This window comes from Pangasianodon hypophthalmus, chromosome 19 (genome assembly GCF_027358585.1).
Source record: "Pangasianodon hypophthalmus isolate fPanHyp1 chromosome 19, fPanHyp1.pri, whole genome shotgun sequence".
Classification (NCBI taxonomy): Eukaryota; Metazoa; Chordata; class Actinopteri; order Siluriformes; family Pangasiidae; genus Pangasianodon; species Pangasianodon hypophthalmus.
In genome coordinates, this window is record NC_069728.1 from 3,275,141 (window position 1) to 3,292,041 (window position 16,901).

Consider the following 16,901-nt stretch of genomic DNA (forward strand, 5'->3'; position numbering starts at 1 on the left):
CCCCTGGTCTCTTGAGACGCCAAATTGGGACAGTCTCTATATTACCCCCCACACACACACACTCACTCACACACACACACACACACACACACACACACTCGCATGCAATTCTCTCTGGGCAGCAGAGAATGCATTTCATGTTCATGGGAAAACACTGGAAGAGGATGAAGACCCATAGGACTACAGCTCATCTGCAACAGCCCACCTCTTTCACAATGCATCCCTGCCACAGCAGTAATGTATTATCTCATTACCTCATTAGACAAATTACACACACAAAAAATAATGTGCATAGAGGGGGCTGAAGAGAAAAAAAAAACTGCATCGGTGAACTGCAAAACCAGATGAGTCATATCTGAATCTGTAGTCACAAGATTGCAATCACTCATACTGTAAATATAAAAATATAATAAAGAATAAAGTAAAAAGATAATAAAATCAATCCCAACAAAAGAAGAAACAGTCAATTGTCTTTACATGTAAACATGTCTATTTCCAAAAGTAAATTTGTTTTCCAAATCAAACTGCAATCTTTGCCATTTGTTACAGGATCTGATAACTGATATGTGTTCCTGATATCCGATCCACCATTTTATGCAGGTATTGGCTTGATATCAGGACCTGTGGCATCTCTAATAAAATTTTTAATTAATCTCCATTCATCTTTAATTAATCTCCATCTTCATCTTCAGTAACCGCTTTATCCTGGTCAGGGGTATAGTGGATCCGGAGCCTATCCCAGGAACCCTGGACACAAGGCGGGAATACACCCTGGATCATCAAATTTACATTTTTAAACTTAAAATTTTAAAGATTCTTTCTACTATTATATGAAATTGTAAGTGTAGACTGAAATGGGCCAAAATGTATGAGTCAAGGGTGTGATTATTTTGGCATGCAGTTTGCATTCTGCTCATGAAATGTTAGTTTTGTTGGACATATAGCTCCAGTGCAAAGCAAATTTTTGACACCAAACACCTGCTTTTGAAGTAAGTGGAAAATTTGGGTGAAGTTGATTTCCACCCGAACCATTTCTTTAAATCACTCAGCAGCTAGTTCTTATTTAATGCAGTGTGACGCTATGTAAAGCCAGACTTCAACCCGCAATGGCAACGGCTGATGAGAAATGAAGATTTTTTTTTCTCCGTCTTTTAAGGCAGCTGGTCAGCCCTTATTTGCAACAGTTTGATATTTTCCACGCTGTACATCCGGGGCCTTTTTAAAGTCGGCGTCAGCGTGTGCAGCAGGTCGGGGAGCGGCGGCTTTGAAGTGTGACTCCACAGTCTCGCCACATCTGCTGGCAAGATGTGAGTTTGTGGGGGATGTGGAGCACTGAGGGGCTTTGGAGGAGGCAGAGGTGGGGGTGTATGGGCGGGTTTATCTGTATTTTTTAATGTCATGTGACAATGAACAACATTTCTTCACATAGTCCCAGAAAGTGAGGTTCTGAGAGAAACGTTATGCCATGCTTTAGAGCGTAGAGTAGCATTCATTTAGTATGGTGTGACGTTATTATATATACTTCAACAATAAAAATCAGTTTTAAATTAAATAGATGAATGTGGGGTCATATAGATGGAAGTACAGGAAGTATGTACAGTTAGCAGGAATTGGTGCACATAATGCTGACATTGATGTAGATTTACATTTTATTTTTAATACAAAAACTCAGTTTGGGTTTTAAAGCTTGGCCAAAAACAAAAAACTCCTCTGCTTTGGTTAAGTGTCAGTGCGGTTTTTCACAGCAGTATATCTCTGGTGTTTTTCACACAATCCAAATTTAGCAAAGGGTGAAACAATATTATAAATTTAAGGCGGCTGTTGCAAAATTCTTGGTTTATTCTCTTAGGTACTTAAAAACACTTACCACTTTTGAGGCCAAGGGTGAACCGTAATGCTGTAAAGAGCTGGCTTGCCACAGAAATCTGTCTGTAGCTTGTCAGGCGCGGTCGTGCCATCTTAAGCCTACTCGCCTCCATGTAGCCACAGCTCTGACTACCTCCAAGACAGCCTGCCTCCATCACTTCTTTACTAAATGGTGGTGAAACCACTGAGACAGTGGTTTAATCATGAGTTTATGGAGCCGGCTTTCAGCAGTGCCAGTATCTGACACACCACAAGCAATTTTACATTTAGTTCGCCAAGACTGGTTGGCCTGCGAACAGTTATTTTCTTCTCAAGGCAGTGGTGTCAGTACCACACTCTGATCCATTTGTAATCATTATTAAAGTCATATTTCTCAGCTTGGCTCATAAACTTTGCTCAAAATGAGCTGCCTGGCCTTCACTCCATGTGCCCTTTGCTGCCACTGTGGAGCTGTTGCTTGTCAAAGAGGCTACTATTTCGGCTTTGTGCAAATTTTGTAGTCATGTAAGCCTAGTTTTTGTCAACTTGAGTACATGAATTAGGTGAAGTAACATTAGTTCCAAGGATTAGACTGCTTAGCTGATGACTACTCGTCATCCTTTGCTTCTTCATTGTTGTGTCATGCACTGTATTCTCACCATGTTTGGCAAAATCTCTGAAATCTATCTCTGAAGGCTTCTTTGGATCAGCACTGGTATACAAAGATAGAGGACAAACAAGTGAGATGCTGCTTCTCGCTTCCTCAAAGCGCTTCAATGTGCTCACACAAGAGCCAACAGCTGAATAAGTATAAAAGTTTAGCAGAATGAAAATGGATGTCTGGAATGATGACAGGATGAATGTGATGTACAGAAGACATAGAGAGGCTTAGACATAAAAACATAAAAATAAAAAAAGCTTAGTACTGCAGAAAAGAAGGAATAATAAATTTCAGAGCAAATTCCAACTATTTATAAAGACCTGATGCAGTCCTATCAAGGAAAAAAAAGAGCTTCACTTGAAAAGCCCAGAACAGAAAGCACCCGCTGTATTGGCATTTTAGTAGATTTGATGGAACAGCTGAAGCTGTCTGAGTGTTTCCTGTCAAATACTTTTATTATACTTGATTGTGGTAGTTCTGTAAAACCTATTTAAAAGAAAAAAAAAACCAAACACCACTGTCCTTCTTGACTCACTTGCTTTGGAAAACAATATTGAATCAAAGGCCTAAATGGCTTTGGTGGAAAAATGATTGAAGTGGGCATAAAGTGCATGCGAGATTCATTTGGACTCATTATGGTATCATCTTAAATGTCAAGGAATTGAAACCAGCATGAGGAGCACATTCAAGAGTCTGAAAGAGAAGGAAAAGGTGGTTGCACATGGTTTTAGTAGACAACAGAACCAAAATATGAAACACAGAGGTTCTGCGTTATTTCTGCTGCTCCCCCCCTGAATCTAATTGGATAGCTCGACTGCTAAACCTCACACACTGACATTTAAATGAAGTGTGTTGCGTAGCAAATTAAGCTAAATTTAGGTTGCATGCATGTGCAAATGAATGCTTTGTTTTAAAACCAAGCACCATATTAGGCACGCTATACACGACACACACAAGCCTACATGTGACGCACACAAGCTGTTTTGGTGGTTGTGTATCAGGTGCTTTTATTCGAGCACAGTTAGCTGCAGGCAGATTAAGACAAAGAAGTTAGCATGTAGGACTGTCGACTTGGTTTACAGCTTGTGCACCCCTGTGGGCACCGGTTATTCCCCACACCATAAAAAAAAAGCTGCTCAAATCGCAAAGACAGACGTCTGACCACATCAGGCTGAGTCAGACATGCCAACTGATGGAGCAGCCAGGGTTTATGGTGGCCATTTAATACTAACCATAACTTTGTTTTGCCCTGTACAGCCCTTCTCACCACAGTGATAAAGCTCAGCTAGACTGGTAGTTAATTTTCTACTTAACTTCTACTAATTTGTCCAGCGTCAAAGTTCCAGCAAATCATTTCAAAAGGATCATGTGATGTATTGAGTGATGATTTTATACCAGTTGGAATATAGCAGAAATATCCCATGGTCTATTATTCTATTATAGATCCTTCTCAAATGTTTTTTGGGGAGATGTCAAGATCTAAAGGTGTGTGTATTTCTACACAACTGTTCGTTTAGGTCCAAGAACATGCTGAACTTCTGGAGGTCTCCTTTAGCCAATGTGAGTAACCTCAACTGTTCAGAACTCTTATTATGGAAAACGTTTGCACTTGGTTGTAATTTCTCTTCTTTGTGCAAGGCCAAATCCCCAGATGGACATAATTCAGATGGGCTAGTGGATTTGGGCTGAACTCGAAACACATAATAAAGTCCCTTGCAAAAAAAAAAAAAAAACAAGTTATCTGCCCATTATATAAATAGTCAGTCACGAAAGACATAAAGTGCTATCGGTGACAGTACAGAAGCCCTTTATTAATTCAGAAATACTGCTGGAAAGCCATTGCTGAGGTCCAGAGTATGGCCTTCAGCCCGTATTGGTCAGCTATATGCTTGGTTTATATTCTACCTCGTTTGTATGCCACACTGGGGATAATGGGGTAAGTCTGAGAACAGTAATATCATCTAAACATTATGACATCTCAGTTCCCTAACACACACAACTAATCTGACACCTACACGCTTTAAAATAATAAGTGGTACCTGATTTTTTTTTTTTTCAAAAATTTTCTTACAGGAAATTACAATCCAGCATTATAAAAACATTAGAATTATTACTGAGGTCTCGTAGTTATTACTCTGTTTGACAGGACATTTGAATATAATCCAAACCCCAATAATTCAAAAACAAATCCGCCTACAAATAACGTCAGCTTGGGTCTAATGTGTTCTGTTGTTGGATAGTTTAGGAATAAAAATAAAAGCTCTATGGATTAAAAAAATAGCCAGAATATTACCACATATATATATATAAATCATAAAAAAAATTAAAGTCTAATTATAATCTAATTTTTTATTAAGTTGTATTATGTTCATGTAATAATACTGCATTCGGTTTACCTCATAGTGGGAATAAAACCGTGGACGCCTCCATGTTCGTTTTTTGTTAGCAACAGGCTAGCCAGCTAATTGTGATGAGTGATGAGTCACTTGTTGAAATTTATGAGCGGGAATTCCGATTTGAGGAGGCATTTTCTTTGGTTTTTCCTGGTTGAAAGTTGGGAATTATGAGTTACGACATCTAGTCGAATACAGCGTAAATTTGTACTGAGAGGGTCAGTGGAATTTGTTTTACACTTAAGGGGTCCCTGGCTCCAAACGGTTTAAAAACTCTGATCTAAAGAATTGTTTTATGTACCTTCAACAGTTATTGATGATGCCACAGAAAACTAAAAAAAATATCCCACTATGCAGTGAAAAATAAATCAGTTTATTTTGGCAACAACAAAAAAATTTAGGAGAATCAGAAAAAATTCTTTAGGGAACCAAAAACGTCTCGTCTAAAAACTTCTTCTATGGCAATGCTCTAAAATAAACTTATCTTTATGGCATCTTTATGTTTCAGAATGTAAATGCATGCTAGTTCAGGTTATAAAACAGCTGATTCGATACCGCAGTAGAGCCGTTTATAGCTACGGCATAGCTACATGTTATGGTCTGTTGTAACTGCATCCAGTGATGAACGTCTCTTTTATCTAAATTACTGTTCTCCAGAGAACCTGATTCAGGAAAAAAGCAACACTGAAATGAAGTATCTGTTGTGAGAACAGCCCAGTTAAAAGATTTCAGCTGACAAGTAGCATAAGGTTAAATGCTTTCCCTAGGCAGCATGCAGTGTGTGTTTATGACCACAGTAGCCAACTCCAAATCACCAAGACTATCCCTCATTATCATTTATAGTAAAGTGTCCATGGCTTAATATCCCCAGGAACCTTACCCCTGATTTGTCCCTTGGCAAGAAGGGATTGAGTTCCACAGGAGTAGGACAGCCTCCAGCTATATGAGCTTATTGCCTGAGTTCTACTGCAACACATGAGGAAAAACAGCTGCATCGAATTCAGACTGCATAACATGATGTTTCAAATCCTGCCGGATTTCTGAAGTTCAAAGGAGAACTCTCATCCTAGGAGAAATTCTTCTTCTAAAACCTGAAATTACATTTTCCTGTCAGTTTAGGATTTTGTTATCATCACTAATGTTGATTGCACACTGTTTGCTGATTGAGTTATCAGACTAATGATCTGCATTGGTGTAAAGATGTTCGATTTCAGTAGGTAGAGTTTTCAACAGGCACCAAATTACCAACCGTGCATACCATCACAAAAGATACAGTGCCTCCAAAAAGTATTCACCCCCCTCCCCCCAAATGGATTAAATCTCTTTTTGTTGTATTACAGCATCAAATTCAAGTATATCAGAGTGGGATTTTTCTCTGCTCTTTTTGAAGTGACTCTCTACAGAAATAAAATTAAATAAACCATTTAATTGTCCTCAGAATGATTAAAAACATTTAAAAACTGCTCAATTGATAAGTGTACTGTATATCTCCTCAGTGTGAATTGTCTTTTGCAGCAATTACACATTTGGGTCGTCTTGGATTTGCCTCTGTGAGCTTTACACATTTAAATTTTGGCATTTTCTTCCCTTCCTCAATAGAAATTTCTCCAACTCTGCCAAATTAGGTGGAGAATGTTGGTGGACAGCAATTTTCAGGTCATGCCACAGATTTTCAAATGGATTTAAGTCTGGGCTTTGACTCGGCCATTCCAAAGCACAAACCTTCTTCTTGTGCAAGCCACTCTTTTGTAGTTTTCGCCCTGTGCTTTGTCTCATTGTCCTGTTGGAACATATTATTTTCACCCTAAATGCAGATGTCTGGCTGACTGGAACAGGATCTCCTCAACAGTTTGCTTGTATTTGGCTCCATCCATGTTGCCTGTGATGCCAACAAGCTTTCCAAATCCTCCTGATGAAAAGCAACCCCAGAGAATGATGCTACCACCACCGTGCTTGATCATAGGAATAGTGTTACCTGGGTGTTGGGCTGTATTTGGTTTGCTCCAAACATTATTCTTTGGCTTTAGACCAAATGGCTCAACTTTTGTCCCATCAGACCACAAAATGTTTCCCAAAAGCTCTCAGATTTTCTAACGTGGCCTTTCTGAGAAGTGGCTTCCTTCTGGTCACTCTCCCATAGAAGCCAGATCTGTGAAGAGCCGATGTTATTGTTGAGGTCTGCAGAGGTTCTTCTATTTCAGCCAGTGAAGTCTGTAACACCTTCAGTGTTGTAGCTGGTCTCTTGGACACTTCTTGGACAATTGCTCTTCTTGCTCGAGTGCTTAGTTTGGCCTGATCTTGCTAGCGTCTGGGTTGTGCCATATTTTTTTTTTATTTTGTTATAATGGATTTCACAGTGCTCCTAAGAACGTTCAAACCTTTGCTGATGTTTTAAGTTCCTTCTCCAGCTTTTTTCTTCCTAACAACTTCATCTTGAAGCTTCACAGACAGTTCCTTGGTCTGATCTGATCTGCCTTTTTATTTGTGAGACTTCCCAAAGTCAGAGATGTTTATTGTGCAAGCATACAATTGGCCACAGGTGGATTTAAAAGAAAATTAAACATGAGTCCTAATTTAGATTGCGAAAAGAAAGAGGAGTGAATAAAGCAATCTAAATTAGGACCAGTGTTCACTAGTGTTTTCTTGAGCACTGACACTAAATATGTTAAACAGGGTACACCTGTGTTAATTTTAAATCCACCTGTGTCCAATCGTATGCTTGCTCTCACAATTGTCTCACAATTAAAATGGCAGATCAGATCAGACCAAGGAACTGTCTGTGAAAAACAGTTTTTAGACTTTTTTTTTTTTTTCTGAGGACATCTAAATACTTTGTTGAATTTTATTTCTGCAGAGACTCACTTCAAAATCCTAGGGGAGACCTGCAAATGACCAAATTTGTTAAGTGGTGTAGCCAATTAGTGATACTTTTACCAGATCACTTCCTAAAATTAATTTCTAGTGCATCATGCAAGACATTTTTACACAGCCAAACCATTAACACAATTCAAATTTGACCAGGGAAAGTGATCGTAGTGCCCCTTTAACATTCATTTCAGGTACAAGTTTTGTCCTTACGATCTAATTTTGTGTATAAATGAGGGAAACATTCATAACAAATACACAAACAACTTCCCCTTGAAGGTCTCAAGAAACGGTACAGCATGATACCTATGTTCTGAGAATGTATTTACAATTTTACTTTGAATCTAATATCAGTATGGGCAAGATTTAAGTAGTGTATCCTCAAATGCTGGAACAACCTGATCTCACGCACAGTTCATAGACGTTTTAAAGAACAGTGAAATTCTATGGATTTCACATGAATTAAATTGTACACCACAAAACAACGACATCTTGGAAAGCGAAAGTATCTTGAATATATTGTCACAATCATCTATGAGTGTTTCCTATTATGAGATTACAATGAAATAAATATAAGATTATTACACCTATTTTTTTCCTAGACATTTTTACTATTTTCAAGCATTTTTTCAAGATTTTCTTATTCTACTGGAATATAATTTCGCTTATTTTTAGAAATAAATGCTTTCTGCCAATAGTACAAGACTAGAGTCCCTGATCTAGTACAAGACGAGAAAAATAAATACTAGATAAATGTGATTATATTCAAGATATGTTTAGCATTACCAGCCCTGCCTCTCATCCTAAGCTTAAACATTCATGTCTTTTCATATGAACTGGCTTGTGGAATTCTGGAAAAGTTGGAAAGGCGTGTGCTGTTGGTATTAGATTTGACTCTTTACCTGGACTCAAGCCCAATTCACCACTAATATGACTGGATTTATTAATGGTGCCCCTCTTAATAGCTGCCAGGCTGCCAGCTAGAAAAGTGAGTTAGATTGGACCTGATAGTACAGATTGCCAGGCACGCTAACCATTTCTGAATATGTGGCAGCTGTTTGTTCATATATTATCCAGGAGGAGCCCAGCTTAAGGCCTGAGGATGTTGTAAGATGAAAAAGATTTTTCTCAGAAAGGCTCGTGTGTGAGAGGAATTAGAAGAGAAACAGCTTCGTTCACGCACAGCGGAACTGAACAGCATCTAGACATCCGACTACATGTCATGCCGTGAAGGCTCAGCTTAAAAAAAAAAAATTCTCGACAGACCATCCATTCATAGGAAGGAGGAACCTTTGGAGGTTTTCGACTTGCGCCAAAACATTAGGGGCGACGCCATGATGCTCTTTATGCAGATGAGAACTGACAGGACTGGACAAGCTCCAAAGCAGATATACAAAGGAGCCTCTCTGTCGAGAGCATGAACAATTCCACACGAATCCTCCACATTAAAGAAACCATCTGAGAGTCATTTACCTAAACACTGTGGTCTTTGCCACGGCTTGGGAAACAAAAACAAAATACTTTTGGGTCATCACTGTGGCCTTTTTGGGTGGATTTTAATTACTTATTAGCATGAAGAACGGACAAGCTTGGGGTCGAGAGCAATAACTTTGTATTTGTGGTTGTTATTTTCTATCATCTTTTTTTTTTTTGTCAAAATTTTATTTTTTATGTTATTTTGCACAAATAATTTACTTGTTGCATTATTCTTTTGTTCTTTATTCTCTTCAAAGACAGACATTCTTATAATAATAATAATAATAATAATAATAATAATAATAGTAGTAGGAGTAGCAGTAGTAGTAGTGGTGGTAGTAGTGGTAGTAAATATTTCTAATGCCAAAATGATACAAATTATAATTATAAATTAATCATTATTATTTACACCCATCTATATCTCAAACATATGGAAGCCCTGAACCACAAGGTGTTATTTTTTTTTACTGTCATTATTTTGACTTAGTAAGCTTGTTATTTTCACTTGGTATTTGATTTTGACTTAGTAAGTTATTTAAAAAGTTAAAATAACCGAGATACAAAATTAAAATGATATAGCAATTGAAAAAAAAATTCACACCTTGTTTCTCAGGGCTTCTGTGGAAACATACTATTTGAATTCAAACAAAATTTTATTTAGACAACTAAACTAACATATATAATCAACATCAAATTAAACCAAACAATTTTAAGCAGAGAACAAGTTTTTTTAGTTAGTTTTTCCATTTTTACAAATATTTCAGCATGAGCTGTTATTTAATGACAATAGCCTACATGACCACTGACACACTCTGCAGATTCAAGTGACAAAATTCTGAATATTTTAAGAACATACAGTATGGGGCTGCCATTGTTTTGTGATTTAAACATTTCTTTTGAATGAAGCAAATTTTAAATGATAGATGATGTGTTATTTACTGTGACAAGTGCTTAGAAATATTGCATCCTAAGCAGATATGCAAAAAAATAAATAAATAAATAATAATAATAATAATAATAATAATAATAATAATAATAAAATGGCCAAGACAGCCTTCAATATTTAATGATGACGTCTCAGGCTGTAACTGGTTGATTTCTATATTCACGCCTTACTCATAAAGGAATGTTAACTGTTTTGTAGTGACATGGACATCTTATCAGTTATGCTGAATGTAATTCAAATAATTTAATTGAAATGACAGTGCATATAATTAAAAGAAATGGAATTAAATAATTATTGGCCTTCAGATGATCAGATATTAGAATATATGGGTATGATGACATACAGGTATAGTTCTACAATCAATCACATACAGGTGTAACAATGTGACAGAAATGTTATTTCTAGATACAGAAACTATGCTACAGGATTCTTCCCAGTCATAAATCAGAGAAGGCTGTGTTTCTGTAAACTATAGCTAGGTAAGAGCAAGCCTATTTTGCTAATATATCCTATATTGGTTTGTGTAGTTATTGTACTGTGAATTTTTCATTTATAAAACCCTGCCTGTCATCTTTACAGTGCTTTCCCTGAAATACTGACAGAGTGCCAGCTCACTGCATGGCAATCATCCACACGGGCACAATGATATCAGGGAAGCCCTCCTGCTTCTGCATGTCCAGGATGGTGAGGCCAGCCTTCTGGATAATGCACTTCATGATGTCCAGATGGCGGATGAGGCTGCTGTCAACAGGGTCCAGTCTACAGCCCTGCCGTGCCATGTTATCCTTCATAATGATGACCCCATTGGGCCTTAGGCTCTCCTTTGCTCGCATCAAGAACTCCAGCAGATCTTTATCTGTCAGGTGACCTGGCCGTAGTACATAAAGTAAACGAAGAGCTTTACATATTTGGCCTTACGTTCCAATTTACATAATTGGAAAATCTAAATAATCAATGCTTATCTTATCAGCTTAACAGTTTGTGGAATTAAACATCATTTATCCTCATTTATCAATCTGTTTGGATACAAACAGATTTATTCGTAAATCGTTCGTATGAGCATTTACACAAGAAATTTGGTGTTCATGAAAATCCTGTAAATTTGGAATAACGTTTCTAACCTACTCGTGCTCCTGAGTGTAATCTAAACCTCGATTTGATCGACTTCAAATCATATCATTTGCATGGATTTCTGCACTTTTATATCTAGAATATACTGTGGAGTTTAAAATACTTATATTTTTATTACATTTACAGTATTTAGCAGACGCCCTTATCCAGAGCCACTTACAGAAGTGCTTAAGAGTCTCTATCATAAACACATCCTCATGCTAGTTCACTAGATCAGGGACTAAGAGTAGCATTGAGGACAGGCCGGTCTGTCTGCGCAAAGCCGTAACCCATAAAAAAAATGCATCAGCTGACAGAAGATTTAGTGTTCACTTATTATTAATAATTATATATTATTACATATTTTAATTGGAATAGAGTAAAAATAACTTCCATTTCTGTCTTTCAGACTTTACTCTCATTGCTCATTTCATGCTCTCAGCTGTCTGTGCACTCGACCTTTTATGGAGTTTTGTGGGCGTCACTACATGCAAATGAGTTGTGTCGAGAACACACTTTGCACTTTACAGATGATTAACATGCACATGAGTAAGAAGAAAATCAGCATTTTTGAAAGCTTTGTAAATCTGACTAAAATTTTTTTTTTTGGTTTGGCTTATGCAAATACTTACTCACAACTCTACTGAAAGATTGATAAATGAGGTCCATTGTGTCCTAAAGTCTAGTAATATAAACCAACAACATATACATATGATAAATAAATGCACTATTAAAAAGTGACTAACATTCCTTTCATCACCATCTTGGACAAAGATTTGCCAAGCAAGCTGGCAGAGTTACAACAGATAATTCAGATAATTTTTAATAATTCATTCATTCATTCATCTTCTTTAAGCGCTTCATTAAGCCTGGTCAGGATTGCAATAGATCCGGCCTATGCCAGGAAGATTGGGTGCGATGTGGGAATACACCCTTGAGGTGACACCACTCTATCGTAAGGCACATACCCCCACAGTCACACACTCATTCACACCTGGGGCAATTTGGCATGTTTTTGGAAGATCGGAGGAAACTGGAGAACCCGAAGGAAACCCATGCAAACACATGGACTAACCCGAGCTCAAGACTGAACCCAAGGCATGAAAGTTATTAGAGAATATTTATATTATATTAAGAAAGGGGATGCAAACTGATATAACTCTATATATAATATGATATGATATGATATAATCTTTTTTACTATTAATATCTTAATAGTCAGATGTATTTATATATATCTATATATCTATATCTATCTATCTATCTATATATCTATCTATATATATATATATATATATATATATATATATATATATATATATATATAGATGTTACATGTTTTTTCTTCTTCATTTTGTCATATGCAAACTTTTGCCCTCAACTGCAAATGTAATTCAACATTAGTTTTATCATTTTTAAGCTGTTTTAAGCTATTTATAATCAGCTCAAATCACTGACATGGTACAAAATTCATCAAACCTGCATTCAGAATTTTTCCAGGAAGCCATGCAGCACCACATACAAGTGCACAGTGTAATTAGATATACACTCACTCACAAGCTACCCACTGCATCCAGATGACATCATATCTATCAAGTGGAGGGGTGAAATCCTGCAGGCTGTCGAGGTAGTAGGTCTCCACACGGTCAGCGTAGTCACCCAAGTAACACTCATGGGCATGGAGAATAAACTCCTCCATCATGTCCAGCATCTCCATGGTTTCAAATACAGGAAACAGAACCCCTTTCGCCACCCGGCCAATCCCACAGCCGCAATCAAGGGCCCGCTTGGTATCGGCCTTCCCTGGTCCCTAACATGATTACATAAAATAAACAGGTACAACTCTAGATGTTTCCATAGACATGCTGTCTTGTGTTAGCATAACCTATATGCCATTTCCCATTAACATACTAGGAACTGATTCTGTCTCTGTTTAATTTAATAGTCGGCCTATTTAATGTATCTGTACAGTAGATTGGCGTTCATTATTTAATTTACATAAAATTCTGCTCTAAAATCATCCTGATTTGGCTGTTAAAAGTAATACATCAAATATTTATTGGCTTTGATACATACACTCACTGGCCACTTTAATAGGAACACCAGTATCCAATCAGCCAATCATGTGGCAGCAGTGCAGTGCATAAAATCTTGCAAATTCAGGTCAGTGATTGTTCACATTAGACATCAGAATGGGGGAAAATGTGAAATCCCTTGAGGCCATGGCATGTTTTTTTTTTAATTCCAGATGGGCTGCTTTGAGTATTTGAGAAACTGCTGATCTCCTGGGATTTTCACACACAACAGTCCAACAGAATTGTGTGAAAAACAAAAAAACATCCAGTGAACGGTTTTTCTGGCAGAAAAACGTTTTGCTGATAAGAGAAATAACCAACCGTTACAACCATGATGAGCAGAAAAGCATCTCAGAGTGCAAAACATGTCCAATCTTGAGGCAGGTCTACTACAACAGCAGAAGACCATATCAGGTTCCACTCTTATCAGCCAAGAACGGTAATCTGAGGCACAGGCTCACTGAAACTGGGCAAGCGAAGATTGGACAAACATCACTTGATCTTTTTCAGTTCTTCAACTGTCCATTTTTGGTGATTGTGCTGTTGCCACATGATTGGCTGATTGGATAAATGCATGAATGAGCAGGCATACAGATGTTCTGAGGCTGGTGAGTGCATATTCAGTATGTAAGCTCCTTGAACGTTGCCGTGGGTCTCTTGGCAGCCTCTCTGATAAGTTTTCATCTTTTCCTTTCATTTGGTGGGAAATCCTGTTCTTGGTTACATCTATGCATCTATCCATCCATTTTCTGTACTGCTTATCCTACACAGGGTCACAGGGAGCCTGGAGCCTATTCCAGGGAACTCGGAGCACGAGGCAGGGGACACCCTGGACGGGGTGCCAGTCACATGACCCATTATGAAAGGGATTGCACCCTTATGTAGCCAGGTTATTATAAATTCCTAAACCTTAGTTTCATTTTGGTTTCATTTTTACATCATAAAAATCTGCCATTTTAACATTTTTAAATGTGTAGATTTTTATATCCACTGTACATACGTACCTACAAGGAGACACAGTTGCTGTATATAAATTAATAAATTTAATATATTTAAGGTATTGCTGTAAGGAGTGCTCAAAACGTCATACCACAAACTTCTTCAGGAACTGCCTGGATCCCTCGAGGTCCACCTCTGAGATCTCCACAAAACCTCCCATCATACCCTCCTCTGACGCTGGTACATCTCTGTAAAAATTCTGGGCCCTGTAGTAGAACTGCTTCTCTCCCATGATGTACTCACAGGTCACGGCATATAGTTTCACTGTGGAGGGGCAAATCCACACGTAAAATCAGCCCACAATATTATCAAGTGCCTCTGAGCACATTAGAACAAGAATTAATATAACAAGGAGCTAATCTAAACAGTCTATGGACAGACATCAAGCTGTAATACATAAAAAACCCTAAAAATAAATAAGAGGGTGTTTAAAAGATATGGGGTATCTGTATATTGCAAATGATCAAAGGGCCATCTGGTGAAATGTGCATTCTGAGCAGACAGTACGAAAGTTTTTTTTTTTAAAAATTAGCATCAGTGGAATGATTTGGACATTATACAATCACAGTCACTTACAACCACACAACCATTTCCTTCAACACAATGTAATCTTATAATTCTGGAGTTCTTTCTTAACAAGCTAGTATTAAAATGATGAAACCCTGAACAAGAATTAGTAAGGAATAAAACAAAAAAGTGTATCAATGATGGGCTAAAAAATAATCAGTGATGGCTTAGTGTGATGCTCTTACTACCCCAAAGTTATTTTCCAATAACAGCACGTCCCAAAGTTTTATTCCTCTTACATGATTTGCCAATGATCACAATTTGTATTAATTAAAAATAGCATGCATTTTGTTCATATCTAGTTATGTTTAATGTCCTGGAACATACGTGAAAGAAGTTAGTTCCCTTTATCCCTTATGTTATACAGTAACAACTGTTATAACAGTCGTTCCCTCATGAGCCTCTCTTTTCTCTCTTTCTTGAGCTTAATAACACAAAAAATGCAGTGTGTCATGTTACTGAGAAACTGCAAAGCCCTCTGTCCTAAAGATTTTCTGACCCCATGTCGGAAAATTGAAATTTACAGCTTTGCATCTAACTGATACAAAGTGCGGACACGGGAGAGTCCTTCCAAAAATGCGAAATAAACATCTTGTCAAAGAAAACACAGTTTTAATCCATTTATTTATCCACCATACAAGTCCGTGTCTAAGGCGGTACAGAAATGATAATGTATTATAATGACCACATTAATATGAACGTTGCACCTGGAACTACTGTCAGGGCTGCATTTTTACAGAAAATGAATCAACACCTTCTCAGCAGTGCTGTGGTATAGAGATATTGAACACCTTAAACCACTTGACACATGACAGGAAGAAACTGAAAGGATTGATTGTAAGTATTGAAGAAGGATCATGGAGTATTATGTACCAGAAACGGAGAACCTTCCCGTCAGAAACTACGTGAGCGGGTCAGTTGTCAGGGAGATATTTGAGAAGCAAGTCATACGATTGGCAGTATGAATGCAGTGTGATACTGAAATGTGAGGAAAGCGGTGTGGAGAACAGAAATAGTAACATGGGGGAGACTCAGCAGAGAAAAGAGCTTGAGTGACTACTTCTGTTGTTTTACTTTTTACCCTTTTATAGGGAGAGATATGCTCAATTTATATCACTTATTGTTTCCAAGACAACCAACAGCTTTCAAAAAAGGATTTTCAATTTTAAATTCGCATGAAAGCCACTTCATTGTAGTAACCTCAATCTTTATTCTGACATTTTGAGACGTTGTTAGAGACAATTTCTATCACTACAACGTTAATATGAGACACTTGCCACCTACCCAAAGGTATCTGCTCCAGCAGGTAAAGGTAGCTGGCGAAAAACTCTTGCCTGAGCGTATTGTGCAGGTGAAAGGACATGCTGTTTTTGCACATTTTGTCATCCGTCTTCTCCCACCGTTCCCGGAAAGCTTGATGCGTCCTCCTGAATTCCATGACGGACGTGTGTGCACGATGGTTTGAAAACAGACTGTGAATAGAATCTGTGAGAACCACCTCTCTCTCTCTCTCTCTTTTCTTCCAGTATATAAGATTTTGAAGATGCCTTGGTGTTGCTATTTGTGTCTCTGCAGCTTGGACGTATCTGATCAGATGGGAGTCCTTTTTCTCCCAAGGGTGCTGAAAAGTGCTGCAGATTAACAGGTCATATGTTTCAGGTCTGGGGTTGAAGTAACACTCAGAAGTGGAAAAGATCAGCCAAGAAGAAAGACAAACTGCCTGTTGAAGTCACACATGACAGCCAAAAGCTCACGGGAGATCTAAGCTTTCTGCCCAGCCAAATTGTGTAGTGGCCATTTTTAGTATCTCCTTCTTGTCTTGTATGTAAATATAGTGTCAGATGTCACTGACTTTTGCCATGCTGTTACAGAGAGAGTATGAACACATGCACTGCAACCCAGCCATGCTGGCTTCATCTGTGGATCAGCATTTTAAAGTTCTGATTAAGTAAACGATTTTATAC

The 16,901-nt window shown here is 37.8% G+C and overlaps 1 protein-coding gene across 1 annotated transcript; it reads right to left on the reverse strand.

Annotated features, from left to right (window-relative positions):
* Window positions 1–9,464: 9,464 nt before the first annotated feature.
* ntmt2 (N-terminal Xaa-Pro-Lys N-methyltransferase) lies at window positions 9,465–16,666 on the reverse strand (the record flags this gene model as incomplete). The annotated part of the gene is made up of 4 exons (XM_026946960.3): window positions 9,465–11,054; window positions 12,854–13,106; window positions 14,462–14,634; window positions 16,222–16,666. Coding segments are annotated over 4 exons (1,128 nt in total), but the record flags the coding sequence as incomplete, so codon positions are not given.
* Between the last annotated feature and the right edge of the window lie 235 nt (window positions 16,667–16,901).